Source organism: Oncorhynchus mykiss, chromosome 12, assembly GCF_013265735.2.
Source record: "Oncorhynchus mykiss isolate Arlee chromosome 12, USDA_OmykA_1.1, whole genome shotgun sequence".
Taxonomy (NCBI): Eukaryota; Metazoa; Chordata; class Actinopteri; order Salmoniformes; family Salmonidae; genus Oncorhynchus; species Oncorhynchus mykiss.
In genome coordinates, this window is record NC_048576.1 from 75,630,239 (window position 1) to 75,649,813 (window position 19,575).

Below are 19,575 nucleotides of genomic sequence, written 5' to 3' on the forward strand. Positions count from 1 at the left end.
GTGGTGAGAGGGCGGTGAGGAGATAAAGGGAAGATGAGAGGGTGATGGAGGAGGGGAATGAGATGTGGTGAGTGGGCGGCGAGGAGATAAAGGGAAGATGAGAGGGTGATGGAGGAGGGGAATGAGATGTGGTGAGTGGGCGGTGAGGAGATAAAGGGCAGATGAGAGGGTGATGGAGGAGGGGAATGAGATGTGGTGAGTGGGCGGTGAGGAGATAAAGGGAAGATGAGAGGGTGATGGAGGGGAATGAGATGTGGTGAGTGGGCGGTGAGGAGATAAAGGGAAGATGAGAGGGTGATGGAGGATGGGAATGAGATGTGGGCGGTGAGGAGATAAAGGGAGCCAAGGAGTAGCTGACCAAGCATGTTAATGCCAAACATCGACACGCCATAGGGGAGCAGAGATGAGTGGAGTCACAACAGGGAGTCATGCAAACATCTGACAGATATACTAACACAATCAAAATAATCCACCGGCCATATTTCTAGGTGATGAAATTAGGCAATATTTGTCTGGGGTCTAAGTAGAAGAGTTTGTGAGATGAGCTATTTGAGGTTTTCATATCTGGGTTGAATTATTAGTCAGACTTCAATTTGTTTACATCAATATTAGAATGCATTGCAATGCTATGAAATACATGTTTATTTTCTACAACCTCGCGAGGGCTTTTTATACCGCAGGGGAACATAAATACTAGAAGAATTCATGATCACAAGTAGGACAACAGACACTATTCTAAATAATTTTGTAATAATTATTTTCCCAGGATTTGTCACATTTGACAAACTGAAAGACAAAAATGACAAGAGAACTGTATTATTTTCCATGCTTACCTTTGCAATTGTTTTATTACAAACTTAAAAAATAATCTGATACAATAAGAAAGTGCAGTAGTAAGTCCCCATTCCCATGGGGGAGCACAGAAAACAGGTCATTGCATTTCAGTAGTGAAAGGTTCATATACATCTACAGGGTGTACAGATCAGATACGAAATAGGAAAATTATAACAAAATACACACAAAAGAGAAAGTACTATATTAATATATCTTACTTTTCAATTATATCCATTTATTCTTAAATGTTAAATAGAAAATACTTCTTTATTACAACAAAATATTCCAAAGTGTTAAATAAAACACACGTAGATAGAATACAAAACTCTGTTTCTCACTTTGATTCAATCCTGGTGCTAGAACAGCCTGCTTTTAGTGTGGATTTAAAAACCAAGTATTTTTAATTACAATACTTGGAGAGGATAGTGTAATCTGTTACTCATTTTTAAATGCAAGACATATACCAACAGCCAACCACTATACTGCAACAAAACACTGTCCATCCTGTGGCCAAAAAGCCAATGTGAAACAATATTTATAGTCTTCCTGTAATCCATCAGAGCTTCCAAGTAGAGCAGCCCCCATCCTCAAACGTCACAGTCCTCTGGCCTTCCCATTGGCAGTCAGTGACCGCAACATGGCCTCCAAGCCACCACTCAAACCTCCAGACCTGCTTTGCAGGCACAGGGAATTATATACAGCACACATCCGATTACCAAGAGTAATCTGACCATTATTTAAGCAATGGGGGGCGGCAGCACTTTGGGATGCTCGTAGGGATTTTGGAAACCAAACATCTCACTGAATCAACAAGCACAAATAAAAAATAGCTCTATCCATCACCAGCCTGTCCACCAGGATTGACCAGTCACTGATCATAATAAACAGCACATTCAATGACGATCCTCCTCCTAAACCTACTTGAAACTCTTGACTTGAAGAAATGTATTGGAATATTTGTGGTTTAAAAGGGCTAAGACCCCCCCACAATTGTGGTCTAAAATATGGCGTTAGTTACACATTGCACTGGACCAGGGTCAGTGTCTGTGAGTAAAGACAGTCTTAGTTATGGCTATAGTAGCGGGAGCAGGGGAATGTTACCACAAAATGGACGTGAGGTGAATACTCATCAAGGATTAGACTGCAGGAACGGGTTTTTTGCTTTCCCTCAGTCTGTGTGAGAATGAAATGGGCAGCCAATTCAGTCACAGTAGGACTGTTCAAACACACAAATAAGGTTAGTGGTATAAAGCAAAGATGTATGGCACTGGACAATATATAGATGGAATATGAATGAATAAGGGACAAAATTAGTAACATATGAGCACTACTAAGGGGATTTGGTTTAAATGTGGAGATTTTGGTTTAAGTGTACGAACAGAAATCTTACACAAGTTATCAGACTGCCCTTAGAAACAGACTGAAAATGATGCTGTCAGACTCTCTATCCACCCATTGTAAACATTCCTCTCTGAAGCTCTTCAAAACCCCAATTTAACAAATTACATTTACCCGTCTTTTATTGGACAAATTCTGTACAAGGTACAATCCACATTCAATACTTTATTTTATACATCTTTATTTTTATTCCCAACTTGCATATATATTTAGTTATTTTTGTAAAAAATAACTTCACCACATAACTAAACAAAGGAAACCTGAACATAATATATACATATTCCTACTGTTATAACATCTCGCTCTCAACTTTACAAATGTACTTAATTACTTTTGAAAAAAAACATAGGAAAAATATAGAAATTTTAAAATAAATTACAAATGTAAAAATGACCCCTTCCCTCACAACCATTACATTTATAAAGAGATCCTCCCCTCCCAACCCCTGGACGGAAAGATAAATAAACAGTTTGAATGACACGCATATGACCAACAATCACAGCAATTACCAGTGTACTTATGTTAGCTTATACACAGATGTTAACATGGCACAATCTAGAAAACATTCAGATGGATAGGGACACTCCCCCTTCTATCCAAATACAAATCTCATTGGAACAGAACCAACATTTCTTAGCAGATGCAGCTGGAACATAATGGGCCAATAAGAAGAAAAAAAAATATGTTTAGCGCCTTACATGACTGGTGGGGGTGGGGGGGTCACATGGCATCTATAGCCCAATAATATAAAGTGCTGGATGGCTCAAAAGGAAAGGTGGGGGCTGCCTGAACCCTGGTGACAATTACTGCCCCCTCGATTACCTATATGGAGCCAGGGTATCACCACCACCTATATGAGAATGATCTGACATGGCATCATAAAGTGACAAAAACACAGGTTTAGTTAACATTCATAGTCCTGGAAATTGAAAAGGAAAACAGCTTTCATTATATGATGCTGGTCTCCCACTGGAGCAGCAACTGGAACAGAGATAATTAAGGGGTTAAAGAGCAGGGGACCTAGCGTGGGCCTTTGGCTGCAACGCCACTAAAGTTCTACAGAAACGTGCTCCGGGTTTTAAAGTGTCAGTCTAAAGCCATTGCACCCAAGATGCCAAAAAGTGTTTAAATATCATCGATGCCCCTGCCTTGCCATCCCTTTTTCCTCTCCTTACTCTCTCCCGAGTAAGACCTCTCCTTCATAGTCACGCTAAGCCAGTCATCACAATCCCCATTGCTTAGCAGCATCCTATTCCCCTCCAACAACGCCCGTTCACCTTCACACACAGCTGACAGATCCGGTCTGTGTGTGTCTGTGTGAGATTAGTACATCATTATATCCGAAGACAAAGATCAACTTGCCTCACATTCACCAAGGTTCGCTGACCTCCCTGGCAGTAATTCTTTCTGTCATGACAGATACATTTCCTCATACCCTGCACATTAAACCCTCCCTTTTCCCAAGACACTACACACAGGCTCCCTTTCTAAACAAGTCCATGACCAGATTTCAGAGCTGATGAATGGCAAATACTGATACCTCACGCCAAACCAATTCAGACATGTTTCAAGGCTCTAGTAACAGACTCACTATATTCACAATGACCATAAGCCACAGAAGAGCACATTTAACACTTGTTAGCATGAATAAGACATCACCAAACCCGCACAAACCCCTCTGTGCATTTTTGGTAACTAAGGCCGAGCAGATTGCAAAGCGCTAAGCTTTCCAAAGCCATTTTACAGGACATTGGTCCTTTTTCACAGCATAACTACCATACTGCTGTCAATAGACCAAAGCTGAAGGGCATTTTACTCTGCTGAACATTCAATGAAAATTATGTATGTGCAATAGGAGGCTGGTTACTCCTCTGGTTAGAGAAACTGAAATCAAAATCCACAAAAAAAAATCATGAATGATATGGAAATAATCATATTGAAATATATAGTGGAGGTTGTAGTAGTAATAAAACAAATTCTACGCTGTAATATCAGTAAGAACAATTTTCAAAAAAAAAATACTTGAGCTTTACCGCCCTACTGCTGCAACAGAAATACTCATAAGAAAGGCTTAGTTGGCCAGCACCACTGGCTGGAAGGCCTGGCTGGGATATTGCAGGTTATACCCCCCTATACCCTCCACAAATGAGGGCTTCTCAATGTAAGAAATCCCACCGCTACCACCAATGATGCCAACAGCTGGACCAGGTGGGGGGCTGGAGAATGGCTCAAATGAGGGGTGGGAGTGGGTGGGGTGAGGGTGCTGGAAGGGGCTTGAGTGTGGTAGTATGGGCGGAGCATCGCTGTCAAAGTATAGGGGCCCTGGGGATGCCGGGTAAACAAACTCTTTGGCATTAGGGGAGAGCTGGCTGGGGATCTGAGCCCCCAGGGAGTGCAGGGAGACTGAGAGGGGCTTGTGTTTCAGCAGCCCTGGGGGAGAGATGTTGGTAGGGGAACGGGCGAGCATCCTCTGTGGCGGGGGCACGCCTACACCCGAGCCGCCAGCCGATCCGGAACCACCACACTTCTTCATCTTAGTGGAGCCAAATTTTGTGGCGGCAAAACTGGCCGTGGTGAAGGTGATGGGCTGCAGCGGTAGACGGGTGCTGGGCAGTGCGGTCGTTGGCTGCTGAGAGGGGAGGTAAGGGAGTGCCCCACTTGGAGGGGAAGGTGTGGATGTGTTAGAGTGGGCCGTTGGGTTCGTGGGTGTGCTGGAGCTGGGATAGCTGAAAATCACTGGGCAGGATGAGGCTGAGAGAGGTGTGGGTGAGCTGGAGAGGGAAGGAAGCAGAACTGGAGATATCTGGGCTCCAATTGGAACAAACACCTGGGCGTCAGGGTTGAAACCTAAGCTCTTGGCCTCCTCTACCTCCATGTCCCCTTTACTCACTCCACTTACTACTTCCACCATTTCGCCTTCCCCACCTAAGCCAGATGGATCCTCCAAGTACAGGACCTTAACGGCTCCATTCTCCCCGATTTGGTAGGACACCTCATAGGGGTCAATCCACACACTCAGCTCAGGGGGGACATTGGCACGCACTTCCTCTGTGTCCAGTCCACTTCTCCTGGCAGCTAGCTCCACCACTGGGTCCCTGGGGGCCCCTAGGTGCAAGCAGCGGAAGGCAGAGCCCCGCAAAGGAGCTTCAGGGTACCAGTGGCCTTCATAGCGCGACAACAGTATCCGCTCCAACTCCTCCCCGAAGAGGTCAGCACGACGACGGGGCAGTTTGTTGTACAGGTAGGACACAATGAAATTCAGAGCTACCTTTACCTCTAGCTGCATGACTGTATCTGGCCAATGCAGTCTGGATAGCCAGGTATTCAAATCAAGCCCAAAATTAGACTATACTGGAACAGTTATCTCTGGCTTGTAGAGAGAGGTCTGATGTTTTCTTCTCCACTACATGTACTGCAGGTCAGTTGAAATCCGGCAGAATCTTTAAACCTCTTCCTGGGTGGTCAACATGGACAGACTTGGTGGCCAGGAGGCCAAAACCTAGTCCAACCAGTTGTTTTCAGTTGCCAGGTAACAAGACTTGACAGGTAACAAGATGAGGAGTCCAACTGGTGGAAAAATAAAAACATGGTGTTATTTCTAGGAAGATAAAAGGCAGACCAAATAGGTTCAACAGAAGGGATAATGAGAGAGTGAATGGGTTAGCCAGCCAACATGGAGGGAAGTAACAGCTGCAGTGATCAAGGCAGAAAACCATGATCATCTGCTTCTGCCAGATGCTCCACTACTCAGGATTACACAATTAGAGAAAGTTCAAAATCAAACAGTGTAGGTGCGAGAGAAGGCTGTGGGTGTACAGTTCACATGTAGGCATGTTTTGCATACTGTAAGTGGCAAGGTACTGGCTACAGTGCATAAAAGACACCATTTCCCACCATGCAGCACTATTAACGTCATCACAACACGTGCAATACATAGTCCACCTACGCACCATAAACATTGCCCAGCAGGCAGGATTACCCAGCAAGCTAAATTTAACAACTGTATACTTGAGATCTACGAGAACATGGTTATAATGTATGCATCAAGGACGATTAATTTTATATTGTGAATCAGATTAGCTTGAGAAAAAATATAATTATTGATATGAGATATAGCTACTCTGTTTGTAGGCAGAACATTGCATCGATGGCTAGAAGATGGGCAAGAACAAGACAATACACAACCTGACTTCGCTTCTTATTTAAGACAGTATTTTATTTGTGTTAAATCTATGAAGAAGCTCATTTGGAGAGGTGTGAAACCATTCAATTGGAGATGTTTGGCAGACGGCAAACAAACTTTCATGACTACATTTAAATCAATGATAATTAAGTTTACAGTACAGCTTCAAAAAGCATTAACCACCATAGTCATTTCCCATATCCAATGTCATTCAATGTCATCCCTACAAAGCTGTTTTTTCATCTTTTCATATGCAGCTGGGACTTTACGTTCAGTACAAAGTAAAACCTGTCATGTATCAAAATGGATCCTAGTTAATTTTGACAATTGACCTATAATGCATACACTATTAGTTAATGCAACATTACTCAACCATGAACATGTTTGTTTGTCATGGTTGTGTCCTACTACTAAGTAGACTACACAAGCCAACAGTAGCTACATGACCTAATCTGATAGTTGACATTGTTTACAGTGCATCATCACCACCATAAAGCACACATCTGTCCACTCACTGTAACAACGTGGCAAGCTTATTCAAGTGAAAACTATAGCTGTATATAGTAACAGAACACATTTCCCTAATAAGGACACATACACTATTCTAACAAACTGGAAGACCTTCATTTATTTACAATTCCAATTTGTAAGGAGACTAATTAAGTGGTGAATGTTGCAGTCTCATGTCATTATATCGACACATGAGCAGGACTACAATAGCTCAATAATAAATTGGTCCTGCCCGAAAACAGGAAGAAATGGATTAGCTGTATATGAGAAGAATAAACACGACTCGAATCTCAAATACGAGTTTGAGTGGGTCTGTCTAAAAATAAAAATAAACAGAATCTAAAATGGATGACAGAACCAATTACAGTCTGTTTCTCAAAAGGCAGGGCATATTTTGAGAGTCCTAAAGCCTCTTTGATTAAATCATGAGGATGCACCATCTAGCCAAATGTACGGTTATGGCAGATAAATAAAAATGTATGTCAATGCCATACATGTTTATATGCGGACGCTGTGTATACTTACTAATGCAGCTTGTGTTCAGTTCCTGCGGTTTTAATTCCCGTATTTTACATTGCATTTGAAGGTGATGTGGCTTTTCAAAGTAGTTGTTTAGAGGCAGATATAATGTGGTGTGTTAAATGGGTATTGAAACGTATTCTCTTCATACGGTCTCCATTTCCACAACCGACAGGATGACCAAAAACTGCCCGAGAAAACTTTGGTGTTTGACAACCTTGCGCATTTATACAGGACTATTTCGCCCACACCCCCTGTTCTATGACGTTGGTCTGAATAGGGACTACTTTCTTGATACTTTTGTAATGTACACTATCAAATAAACTCATACACTCCTAGGAGAGAATAGTCGACCCTCAGTAATAAGCCTATAGTTTCAAGAATAAGTAAATCATATGAAATAGGTTACGGGTAATTGAGGATTGCAAATTATGGTAGTTATGATTGAACATATTGGTATGAACCACGATGCTAAATAACAAAATGCATTTTCTTTATTTTTCCCCACCCATGAGCCACACAATTACATCCATGGCTCTACAAAACCAGAAAGCGAAATCCTAGTTTAGTTGGCGAACGGATATTTGTAACTCCAAGTAAGTACTGTGCCATTGCTAAAAATATAAGCGGTGATAGCAACAGAGTCCCTATTGGCTGAGAAGGGGGAGGACCCGTATTTTATTGGGCTGCAAAAAGGGTGTCCAGTCAGCAAGTAAGTGATATGACGTTTTGCAGGAGTTGTGGGTAATGTCGTTCCAAACATATTGCGTTATTTACAATATTTGCTTGAATTTCCCGCTGAGACTTGTTTTGGGAAATCATTCTGCAGATAAAATTACATAATGCTGTAAAGTTACCATGTAAGATTGGCAAGGTTTCTACTTTTTTTCTATTTTCTCCCCCAGAGTGAACCCTACTTTTCAAAAATTAAGAATTGTTTTCTAACTGTTGATATAATTTTTAATGTATTTTTCTTTTATTTGATATGCTATATTTTTGAATATGCAACAACAATCTATAGCCACATAAGGAGAGTGATTAAAAAGGAAAATATTTGGACACATCATTGGTCCAGGACCAGGACAGGTACTGGAAGAAATATACTGAGTAATGAGTACTCTTAAAAGTAATTATTATAATTAGTTTTATAGATTCCAATTTCTCTGTCAAAATACCTTCTTCAGGAACTTCATTATGTGACTGCTGTGTCACATCAGTCATTGTCATCAGTGGTACTATGTAAATACGTCCAATTAATTTGTATCAGTAAAACTCATAGCCGGCAGTTAGCCTAATGGTGCGGCTGGTGTTCTCATGAGGCGGCAGGTAGCCTAGTGGCTTGTCACCGAAAGGTGGTAGCTCGAATCCCCGAGCTGACAAGGTAAAAATCTCTCGTTATGCCCATGAACAAGGCAGTTAACCCACTGTTCTTAGGCCGTCATTGTAAATAATAATTTATTCTTAACTGACTTGCCTAGTTAGGTAAAATAGACCCTTTTAAACTGTAAAAGTGCATCAACTGTACGCTAACTAGGCATAGTTTATTATAGGGAGCTGATGACAACAACCTTACAGATAAGTACTAAACATCAACCTCTTACATTATTGGAACCACTTTGATATTTATTGTTATCACTTTAATTATTGGAACCACTTTGATAATTGTATGGAAATATTATATTTTGACATTGGGTTATTAGAGTCAGTCGTAAGGATTCACAGAGATATACACTTGCAGTTTTAACACACCTGTCAGGACAAAAAAAATGGACGCGTTTAAATTAGCAACACAGCTTTGTCAGTGAACAAAATGGCGTCCTACTGTATGACTGTCACTCGGCTTCGGGTAAGTACAACTTTATTTTATATTAATAAATATATTCAACACTATGCATCAAGTGCAAATGCTCAGTTAAAAATTAATTACGAGATATTGTTGTCCACAACGATATTTTTTTAAATAATCAATATTGTAAACAATCCATTTTAGCGGCTTTGTCGTTTGGTCGCGGTGTCCCAGTAGACTGTTAACTTCACTAACTAGCGCTCCATGCAACGGCTAAAAGTTAGTCTGTGAAGTGTATAATTACGCTTTATCTATAATGCTGGATTACAATACAATGTGTTGTCGAAATGCAATAAATTGGATACTTCAAATTGCACCAAATGTCCAGCTGTTAGCAAGGTGATTCAAGGTTACTGAAGTTAAGTGCGCACTTGTCTGATTTCCACGCCTAATAACAGATTTAGTAAAAACACGATATCGGACAATGCGGCACCACATTTAGAAATGTAATTGAACATGATATGATCTTATAAAAACCTAATGAAATTATCTGAATGGACACTGTCCAATACTATTCTGCTACGTCTGTAAAGATATTTGTCCAAGGGCCTGCTAATATGAGGTAGATTTATATTTGATTCGGCAAATTAACATTACTGATTTTTCTCAGTTGGTTGTGATATTCCATTTGCTTTACGTCTTTTTACTCTAGATAACTCAAGTTAGACAGGCTGATTAACATCTTATTGAGGACGATTAGCTGTGTTGAAGATGCAATGTTGAAAATCATAACTAGGTTAGGCTACTTGAGCTGTCACAAAATTGTTGTGCTAATGTGTAGGGATTAGGTGTCTGCTTTAGGGCGAAACACTCATTTAACCAACAGTTAGGCTACTCATTCTAAACTTTAGGTGCTGTGTATTTGGGAAAATGAGTGACAAGTAGCTGGCTGACAGATTTACTTAGTGTAATGCAATGATCTAGTTTTTACTTTATTAGTCTTGCTGTCAGTCTCCATTGTGTCAGAGGTGATGGAACATAAGTCACATGGAGATAATGCAGATTGTAGATGAGTCATTTTATGGTGGCCTTGTTTTTTTGTGTTTAAAAAAACAAACTATTTTATTTTATTTGGCTTTGGGATTCTTCAACCAGCATGAAAATCCATAATGTTGTCTGTCTGGGCCTCTCTGTTGATAATGCCAACATGTTTACTTGAAATGACCCCCATAATAACAGAGCCTAACACTTTGAACATGAGTCAAGTGAAACTTTATCTTGTTCTCTGAGAGTATGAATCCTATATGTCTCTGTTTAAAATTTCTGGTCATTAGGCTATAGACTAGGTCGGGGAAATTCAACTCTTACCCTACAAGGTCTGGAACCTGCTGGTTTTCTGATCTACCTGATAATTGCACCCACATGGTACAGTTATGAGAACGCAGTGGAACTGGCTTTGAGGTCCAGAGCTGAGTTTGAGGAGACTAGGTCCTATGTTTGCAATGATTAGGAACTTTAAAGCCCCTCTATCCTCTTCCATGATGATGAACATGTTTCCAAGTTTGATGTATCATTACTAAAAATGTACCCCCCTTTCCTTTAGCTTGTCCTTGGAGAAGGGGCAAGGCGTCTCCATGTTTCGGCAGCCTTCAATGCCAAAGCCAAGGTGGCCATGAGCCGCTTTGAGCCTGGCACCAGCATCAGCTATGAGAAGCTGCATGAGAACATCGACATTGTGCGCAAGAGGTAAGTAGCTACCGTTCCAACCTCACACCCAGCGCTCATCAGTGTTCCTCTGTTAATAACTACTACTACTATGACATGCCCATTACAACTGCTCACTAAATCCTTTGACATGTTAGTGTGTAGACTTCTCATGTTCAGCAACACTGAGCCAACTTTAGATTACAAAGCATTCCTCCTAGTGAGTTAACCTTTTTAAAATGTATTTTAGAAGTTAAATTCTAGCCACAGTGGCCTCCAATCCCCGCCCTCCTCTCACCTCAGGCTCAATCGCCCCCTCACCTTGTCGGAGAAGATTGTGTACGGTCACCTGGATGACCCTGTGGGGCAGGACATTGCCAGGGGCCGCACTTACCTGCGCCTGCGTCCGGACCGTGTCGCCATGCAAGATGCCACGGCCCAGATGGCCATGCTACAGTTCATCAGCAGCGGCCTGCCCAAGGTGGCCGTGCCCTCAACCATCCACTGTGACCACCTGATTGAGGCGCAGATCGGAGGGGTCGAGGATCTAAAGAGGGCCAAGGTCAGTAGGGAGCAGAGGAAACTCAAGGGCCTGTCCAGATGTTTTTGGGCTCCAGCTGATTTCTGTTGGCTGAGATTTAGGGTGTTCTTCAGAGGGATCATCTTTTCCATGGTATCACAAGTTCCTAGGGGTAACCAAAAGTTTATTTAACCTTTATTTAACTAGGCAAGTCAGTTAAGAACAAATTCTTATTTACAATGACGGCCTACCATAAGTATTGCATTGGGGCCAAGATGACCCAAATGAGAGGGAATGTTGGTTAACTGCTACACACACACACACACACACACACACACACACACACACACACAGCATCACATATTTTTTTAGACAAAGCGAAGCCCTGAGGAATATTTAGCATGGGTGACACTTACTACATCCAATTCCAGAGGTCAAATTGAGGGACAGGGATTAAAGGGGAATTAAGGTCTGCAGCCAAATATGTGCTGTGAACGTTACATAAAGGGGACTACCGGCTAAAAATATATTCTCCTCAACTGACACCCCAAACTCTTCTCCCTGGTCCTTTTTAATCCAGGAAGTGAATCAGGAGGTTTACAACTTCCTGGCGACAGCTGGAGCCAAATATGGAGTTGGCTTCTGGAAACCAGGCTCTGGAATCATTCACCAGGTACTGGAACTAAACTGGTTAGATTGAGCTGCCATGAGACTCATTTTGTATTTGAACAATATCCACTTCTGAACTTAGATTAACAACTAGATTGGAGCTCAGGAATACTGCTGTGAAACGAGTAGCAGAATATATTGTTCACTCGTGATATCAAACCTGTTATACATTCAGATCTCAACGTTATTGAGATCAATACTTCAAAGGATTGTTGTGCATTGGCTAACATATTTCACTTACCCATGACAGATAATTCTAGAGAACTATGCCTACCCAGGAGTCCTGCTCATTGGCACAGACTCCCATACACCTAATGGGGGCGGCCTGGGCTCCATCTGCATCGGAGTGGGTGGCGCTGATGCTGTCGACGTCATGGCTGGTATCCCATGGGAGCTCAAGTGTCCCAATGTGAGCTGCATGACAGTGAACCACCTCACTACATTCCCTTCACCCACTCATGTATCTATCTCCTTCCTACATGTATAAAAAAAAAAAGACCTTTCACAAATGTAGTAATAACTCCATCCTCCCCATCAGGTGATTGGAGTAAAGCTGACTGGTAGTCTATCGGGCTGGACCTCTCCCAAGGATGTTATCTTGAAGGTGGCTGGTATCCTGACAGTGAAGGGGGGCACTGGAGCCATCGTGGAGTACCATGGCCCAGGCGTTGACTCCATTTCCTGCACCGGTGAGGCCAAAAGATAGTAAGGTTTACCTGAACTAGTGAGTAAACTACTCTATGCTGTTTGTTTTAACACGGCTTGTTTCAGTTGTTTGTCCAGTGGTTTGGTCTTGATTTGGTGCTAGTTTACATAGAAACTTGAAGTGACTTTTCCCACCTCCTGGTTGCAGGTATGGCAACTATCTGCAACATGGGAGCTGAAATTGGGGCCACCACCTCTGTTTTCCCCTACAACCACCGCATGAAGACTTACCTGAATAAGACTGGACGTGCAGGTTAGTACTCACAATAAGACATTCTGGAATATTTTTAAAGCCTGTTATTGCACAATATGTTCCGTGTCAGCCTCACAGCCACTGATACACATACAGCCTTAGCATTTTTGTTTTCTCTTTTGGACTTTTTCCATCTACTTTCAGACATCGCTGCCCTGGCTGACGAACATAAGGATGACTTGGTCCCTGACAAAGGCTGCAAGTACGACCATGTCATTGAGATCAACTTGAGTGAGGTGAGTCCACTCTGTTATTAGGCTGACATCCATTACTTGTATATAATATATTTTCAAGAAATAACGCACGTTGTCAATGCTAACTGTTTGTCTGTCTTCTGTCCCTGGCAGCTGAAGCCCCATATCAACGGGCCCTTCACTCCTGACCTAGCCCACCCAGTGTCTGAGATTGGTGCTGTGGCTGAAAAGAACGGCTGGCCCTTGGAGGTCAAAGTGGGTCAGTATCAGCACCAGCAGTCACACGGTATCTTTAACACTCCCTTAAAAAGTATACATTTTGCTCTCTGTTAATATTAAAGGAAAGCCCTATAATAGGAAAGTACAGTAACATTTCATTATCATATATTTGCAGGCATATTTACATGACTGTTAAAATCCCCTGCGTTTCTCCTGTCTTTATTAACCTGATTTCCGGTGGTCCCTTGTGGTCCCACTAGGTCTGATTGGCAGCTGCACCAACTCCAGCTATGAGGACATGGGCCGCGCTGCTTCCCTGGCCAAGCAGGCCCTAGACAAAGGCCTGAAGTGCAAGGCTGCGTTTACAGTCACCCCCGGCTCTGAGCAGATCCGCGCCACCATCGAGAGGGATGGCTTTGTGAGTTCAAACCTTTTGGGAAAAATGTCCATTGCCAAACTAGTTGCTCTTTACTTGATTTGTAGGTACATTCTTATGTTTGTTTTTTCTCCTTCAGTCTAAGATCCTGAGGGATGTGGGTGGAGTGGTCCTTGCTAATGCTTGTGGACCCTGCATTGGCCAGTGGGACAGGAAGGATGTGAAGATGGGGGAGAAGAACACTATCGTCACCTCCTACAACAGGAACTTCACTTCCAGGAATGATGCCAACCCTGCCACTCATGCTTTCGTCACATCTCCTGAGGTACCAATAATTACAGCACACACACACTTCTTATATTATGACGTCCACACTATGTCCCCCTGTAACTGCCTTAATAACCCTCTCTCTTCCTATACAGATTGTCACAGCCTTGGCCATCGCTGGTACCCTGAAATTCGATCCTGAGACTGACTACCTCACCGCGGCCAATGGTGAGAAATTCAAGTTGGAGCCACCCAATGGCGATGAGCTGCCTGCCCGTGACTTTGACCCCGGCCAGGACACCTACCAACACCCCCCTGCCGAGAGCGGCTCCGTTATGGTGGACGTCAGCCCCACCAGCACCCGCCTGCAGCTGCTGGAGCCCTTTGACAAGTGGAACGGCAAGGACCTTGAGGACCTGCAAGTGCTGATCAAGGTGAGGGAAGGGGAGAGGTGTAGAGGAGATGTCAAGACAGCTATATGATGAGGAAGGCCTCTTCTCACTGTTTGGCTGAGTTCTATCCTCCACCAAGGACCATGGTTGGAATTGAGAGGCCTTCAACAGTGGCATTACATTGTAATTATTAGAGACTTAGAAACCACTGAGTTGGCAGATGGTTGTTCAGGCATGTGGTGCCACATTTCGATTGCCATTTACCCTACGGTCTCTTTTCTCCCTTCCTGTTCCGCAGGTGAAAGGCAAGTGCACCACAGACCACATCAGCGCTGCTGGCCCCTGGCTCAAGTTTCGCGGTCACCTCGACAACATCTCCAACAACATGCTCATCGGAGCAATCAACATCGAGAACGACGCGGTCAACAAGATCAAGAACCGGCTGACGGGAGAGTACGGGGGCGTGCCTGACGTGGCTCGCCACTACAAGGTGTGACAGACAGTAACTGTCAGGAGAGGACCTATAGAGGCTGTTGGGCTGTCCCAGAATGACAATATTTAAATTAGAATCTGATTTTAAGAAATATTCCCTTTCTGCTCCCGCCAGGCTAACGGTCTGTCGTGGGTGGTTGTGGGGGATGACAACTACGGGGAGGGCTCGAGCAGAGAGCATGCAGCCCTGGAGCCCAGACACCTGGGAGGCAGGGTCATCCTCGTCAAGAGCTTCGCCAGGATCCACGGTACGCTTAGATGTTACAAGTGGAGTCACCAAGAGAGAGGACAGGGTATAGGGGTGTGGCGGGGAACGTGGGTGGGTAGCATGAGAGGAAAAGCTTTTGGTGGGAACCTGCTCAATCTGAGACTATTTGTGTTGAGAGAGAGCTCATGTAGCTATCATGAGACCCATTGCACAAGAGGGGAAATGTGGTTAGAAACAAGATCACCCACACACTTTGAATGTGCACATTGTTCTCTATGACCTTGACTTGGCATGTAATGGTACTGCCCCGCTGTGGTAGAAGGCCTCTCTGTTTACACAATGGAGCTCGATACGAGCCAATTCCCAAAGCTCCCTCTTGTTCCCCACTTTCTTTTTGTCTGTCTTGTTTTCTTTCTTTTCTCCTCATTGTCATTCTGTCCTCTTCTCAGAGACCAACCTGAAGAAGCAGGGCATGCTGCCCTTGACCTTTGCCGACCCCACCGACTATGACAAAATCCGCCCCGATGACAAGCTCTCCATCATGGGCCTCGCAACCTTTGCCCCCGGCAAGGTGAGCGTCATTGACCATTCAGCTACCAAAATTACTTCCCTCCATATAATGGGGATGGGACTTGGTAGTATGTGTATTTTCCACGGATGCCTTACAGGCCAGCTGTCTTTCTCCTCTAGCCCCTGAAGGGAGTGGTGAAGCACGGTGACGGCAGCCAGGACATAATCACCCTGAACCACACCTTCAACGAGAACCAGGTCGAGTGGTTCCACGCCGGCAGCGCCCTCAACAGGATGAAGGAGCTTCAGTAACTGAAGGGACCCAGGGGGGTCCGGAGGGGCAGAGGAGCACAGAGAGAGGCGGGCCTGGAGGGGGAGGGGGGGGGTGCACAGAGGTGGGAAATGGGCGGTAGCAGCCTGCCTAGCGTAACCACACCCCATGCCGCTGTACAGATGAAATACTTGCGCACACATACAGGATTACTGTCAAAGCTCTCCCCACAGACAGGTAGAGCTGTATACGCACACACAAACTCTGACATAACACACACAAGAACCCTTGTTTTTGTTTCAGCATAGCATTTAAGTGTTCCCGTTCTAGGCAGCACTGCTCTTGTTGGCAGTACTCCGTTTGTGTAGAAATCACATTTGTCACGCTTCTTGCCATTGACTGTAGTGCGGCAGTATTCAATTCATTCTTACCTCACAAACACACTGCTAGCTCTCCATATCTGGTCTGTAGCTTGAATCCTGCTCACATTCCTTTCCCTGTCATAGTTGTTGTGTTAAGCTGTGTACCTGGACCTCCACTTGTTTCCTCCAACACAGACAGAGCTGGTTAACCCAGTTGCACATTTTAATTCACTGAATGTATCCTTCTCATTCCCAGGATTTGCAACTCTTGTTAGTTCGATATTACTGCTAGTGAAGATGAATGTGAATATTTGTTTAGTTAAGTCCACCATAGTTCTAGTGGGCCTCAGGAGCTGCACATTTTTCCTGTGACTGACCTGAATTGATCTGTTTTAGTCATTGATTAGAGAGCAAGTAGGCTAACCTGGTTACCCAGGCCTAATAACTGTTCACAGAGTAGATTAAAGGCATCAATGGAACCATTAGATTATGTGGCCCCAGGACCAGGTTGTAGTGACAAGGTCAATCCTTCTACAGAGTGTAGTGTAATCATGTACTTTTTTTTGTAGGGTTTTCCTTTTCTGGCGTTTCTCTTAACCCATGGAATTTGGGGTACCGTTGGTCACTCCTTTGGATTCCACACTTTAAATCTCTACTGCTGTTTTCTCCACATGCTCCATTTGTTTCTACTTGAGGGCTATTGCATGAAGTTATATTAGATCCTAGCAGCCCTTTTCTGTGTGTCTTTGTAGGTGGGAGTAAAATGCTACAGACTGCTGTGTTGTACTAGTCTTGCCATTACTTTCCATGTGCGTGTCCATATATGTTAGCTAGCTAATCAGACCATTGCCTGTCCATATCCCTGTCTGGCTTTGTACTGCTCCTCTGTCCTTGCTAATACCAGAGCTCCACGCACAGCTTGAGGGACCTCTTCTTACAAAATGAACGCACAATCTAGTTTCCAGACTGCTGTACCATAGCGCTATATGTAGTAGTATTGTAGACACTCATCCACGCTTTCACTTATACATCGCAAATGCTGCACTCCATAGCATCTTCAAGCAAGGATGTGATTTTTAATTTGAAATAACAGGATACAATGACAAATGTAATTTGAGAAATGTATACCATTATCTGATTCAAGTTATTACATTTGGCTAAAACTCTTGCCATTTTGTATCTACATTTTGCCACTTAAATGGTACATTGTGTGTTTGAGGATATTGCAGCTAAGTCTTTAAGTGTGACTGTTTTAAGTTGGCTTTGGGGGGGCCATGACCACCTATTCATTGCATTTGTTGTCTTGTCACTAAGGACTAATTTACTTTAAAGTAAGTTATAATCAAAGTATTCATGGGATTACTTTGGATTGGCTACTTCCATTAAATCCTTTGGTCATGGAGCCAAGATGATTAATGTTGCTATCAAATCAACATTTATTTTCATGTCAGTTTATTTTGCTTGTCAGTGATGAACTGAAGAGCTAACTGTCTCAGTTTTTGTAGTTGCAGTAGGGTGTAATGAAAGTAGAAATGCAATGCCTATTTTTGTCCACTAGCATATTGACTTCAGTGACAATATATTCAGATGAATGGCAATAGCTCTGTCAAACCCAAATGTATTTAAAGGAACTTGTTTTGGGCCTGTGTGTAAATGTGATATAGAGGTGTACATATGCACTATATTATAAAATGGAGAGAGGGTGGGCAGTAGCTGCCTGGTTGAATGCAGAGCCTTTCGTTCTCTGATAAATCCACTGTATCAAACTAATCATTTAATCTCCCATCAATTATCTTTTGTTAATCTGAAGCCTAAAATAGTTTTTCCATTCCCCCCTCTCCAATCTAAGGGTTTCACAACTTGTCAAACTAATTAACAGGTGGTTGGAGGTTTTTAAATGAAAGGTCAATTATTGTTGAAGCATTAAAGTAGGGTTGTACTGTACGTCTCAATGTTTTGTCGCTCTTGGACCTGTGCTGTACAGTGGTCCGTCTTTGTGTTGCACCCAGGTGAATGTTGGAGTTGTCAATGTAAAGGGAGAGACTGGTCAGGTGAGACATGCCTAGGTTTTGTTTTAAAGGTATTTGATGCAGATGAAGGAACCCCTGATTTGAAACAGGATTGGCTCCAGATCGTTGCAACTTTAACCCATGTTGTATGCGGTTTAGAGCACATTAACACATTAACCAACTTGTTATACTAATTCGGTATTTGCTTAACCTTAGCAAAGTTAACATATTGCTGATGAATTCTCTGGTCTGTCTACTGAAGTTAATCGCCAAAGATGCCTCATGAAAATGCTCCATTACATACTAAAACAAACATAAGTGTTGTTACAAAGGTTTGCCATTCTGTTTAATTTCTTCATGTCTATGAACCCCATGTTTGAGTATGAAGATGACCAGTGTAATGCCAGCAGCATTTAAGTTTGTTAGTTGTGTGGCTTTTAAAAATAATTCATACAGTCTTAAATTCCCAAGTATTTAATGCAGTCTCTAAATGGAACCATTCCTTTGCATTGTAATTCATAAGAATAACAGCCACCCGTGAAGCAGTATACAATATGTTGATCCCTGGTTTAAATCGGAGTTTCTGAAATGCTACTGTGACAAAGTAAACGCTTAGTTGTACTCTTTAAGTTGTCTTCAGGAAATCCAAATCCTGAACTGCTTTGTTTTATTGGCCTAGCTATTTATTTTCCATTTAGAAACACTGTCAATGATTGACTTAATAAGAATGCAAATTTTGTTCAGACACTGCAAACAATTTAAATGTAGAAACCCATTGACAGGTTTTATTTAATGTAATCTCAAGTGGTGAATTCCACTTCATGGATTTTCTGTATTTGTTTTGATTTTAAAGTTGGTTTTGTATTAGGTGATTTGAATGCTTGCAGTTTCATAGCGTGCAAGATTTAAAAAGAGATTTTAGGATATTTCATGTGGTAAATTAATATTTAATAAAGATGAATAAAATCTTTTCTAATTTTTTATTTTTTGAAAGTTTAATTAGATTTAATTCAGCATTTTTTTAGTTACTGTACAAGTAATACAGTTAAAATACTACACAATTCAGCACTGTGAATATAGTATCCCTTAGTCATAATAGAGCAGGGCTGTGGAATTGGAAACACAAGTCTGAGCCTTTTTGGTAAAAAACTGAGGTAAGTCTCGAGTGGAAATATGCAATTATGGTGCTTTTCG

The 19,575-nt window shown here is 42.6% G+C and overlaps 2 protein-coding genes across 4 annotated transcripts; one reads left to right on the forward strand and one right to left on the reverse strand.

The window, feature by feature from the left end:
- Nucleotides 1-816: 816 nt before the first annotated feature.
- LOC110538370 (protein Tob2) lies at nucleotides 817-7,664 on the reverse strand. The gene is made up of 2 exons (XM_021625145.2): nucleotides 7,451-7,664; nucleotides 817-5,799 (listed from the first exon to the last, which is right to left on the reverse strand). Exon 2 carries the CDS (start codon nucleotides 5,516-5,518, stop codon nucleotides 4,304-4,306), a length of 1,215 nt encoding a protein of 404 aa, XP_021480820.1. The 5' UTR covers nucleotides 5,519-5,799; nucleotides 7,451-7,664; the 3' UTR covers nucleotides 817-4,303.
- Nucleotides 7,665-8,015: 351 nt separating this feature from the next.
- Nucleotides 8,016-19,352, forward strand: LOC110538366 (aconitate hydratase, mitochondrial). Of its 3 annotated transcripts, none has more exons than XM_036938448.1 (16): nucleotides 8,016-8,156; nucleotides 10,834-10,976; nucleotides 11,238-11,496; nucleotides 12,035-12,127; nucleotides 12,374-12,532; nucleotides 12,662-12,812; nucleotides 12,977-13,081; nucleotides 13,226-13,317; nucleotides 13,429-13,534; nucleotides 13,755-13,912; nucleotides 14,010-14,195; nucleotides 14,293-14,571; nucleotides 14,828-15,019; nucleotides 15,137-15,269; nucleotides 15,679-15,800; nucleotides 15,920-19,352. In XM_036938448.1, exons 2-16 carry the CDS (start codon nucleotides 10,903-10,905, stop codon nucleotides 16,049-16,051), a joined length of 2,241 nt encoding a protein of 746 aa, XP_036794343.1. In that variant the 5' UTR covers nucleotides 8,016-8,156; nucleotides 10,834-10,902; the 3' UTR covers nucleotides 16,052-19,352. The 3 variants fall into 3 exon arrangements, with proteins under 3 accessions (XP_036794343.1, XP_036794342.1, XP_036794341.1); XM_036938447.1 differs by lacking the exon at nucleotides 8,016-8,156 and adding an exon at nucleotides 8,719-8,825; XM_036938446.1 differs by lacking the exon at nucleotides 8,016-8,156 and adding an exon at nucleotides 8,950-9,290.
- The last annotated feature ends 223 nt before the right edge of the window (nucleotides 19,353-19,575 follow it).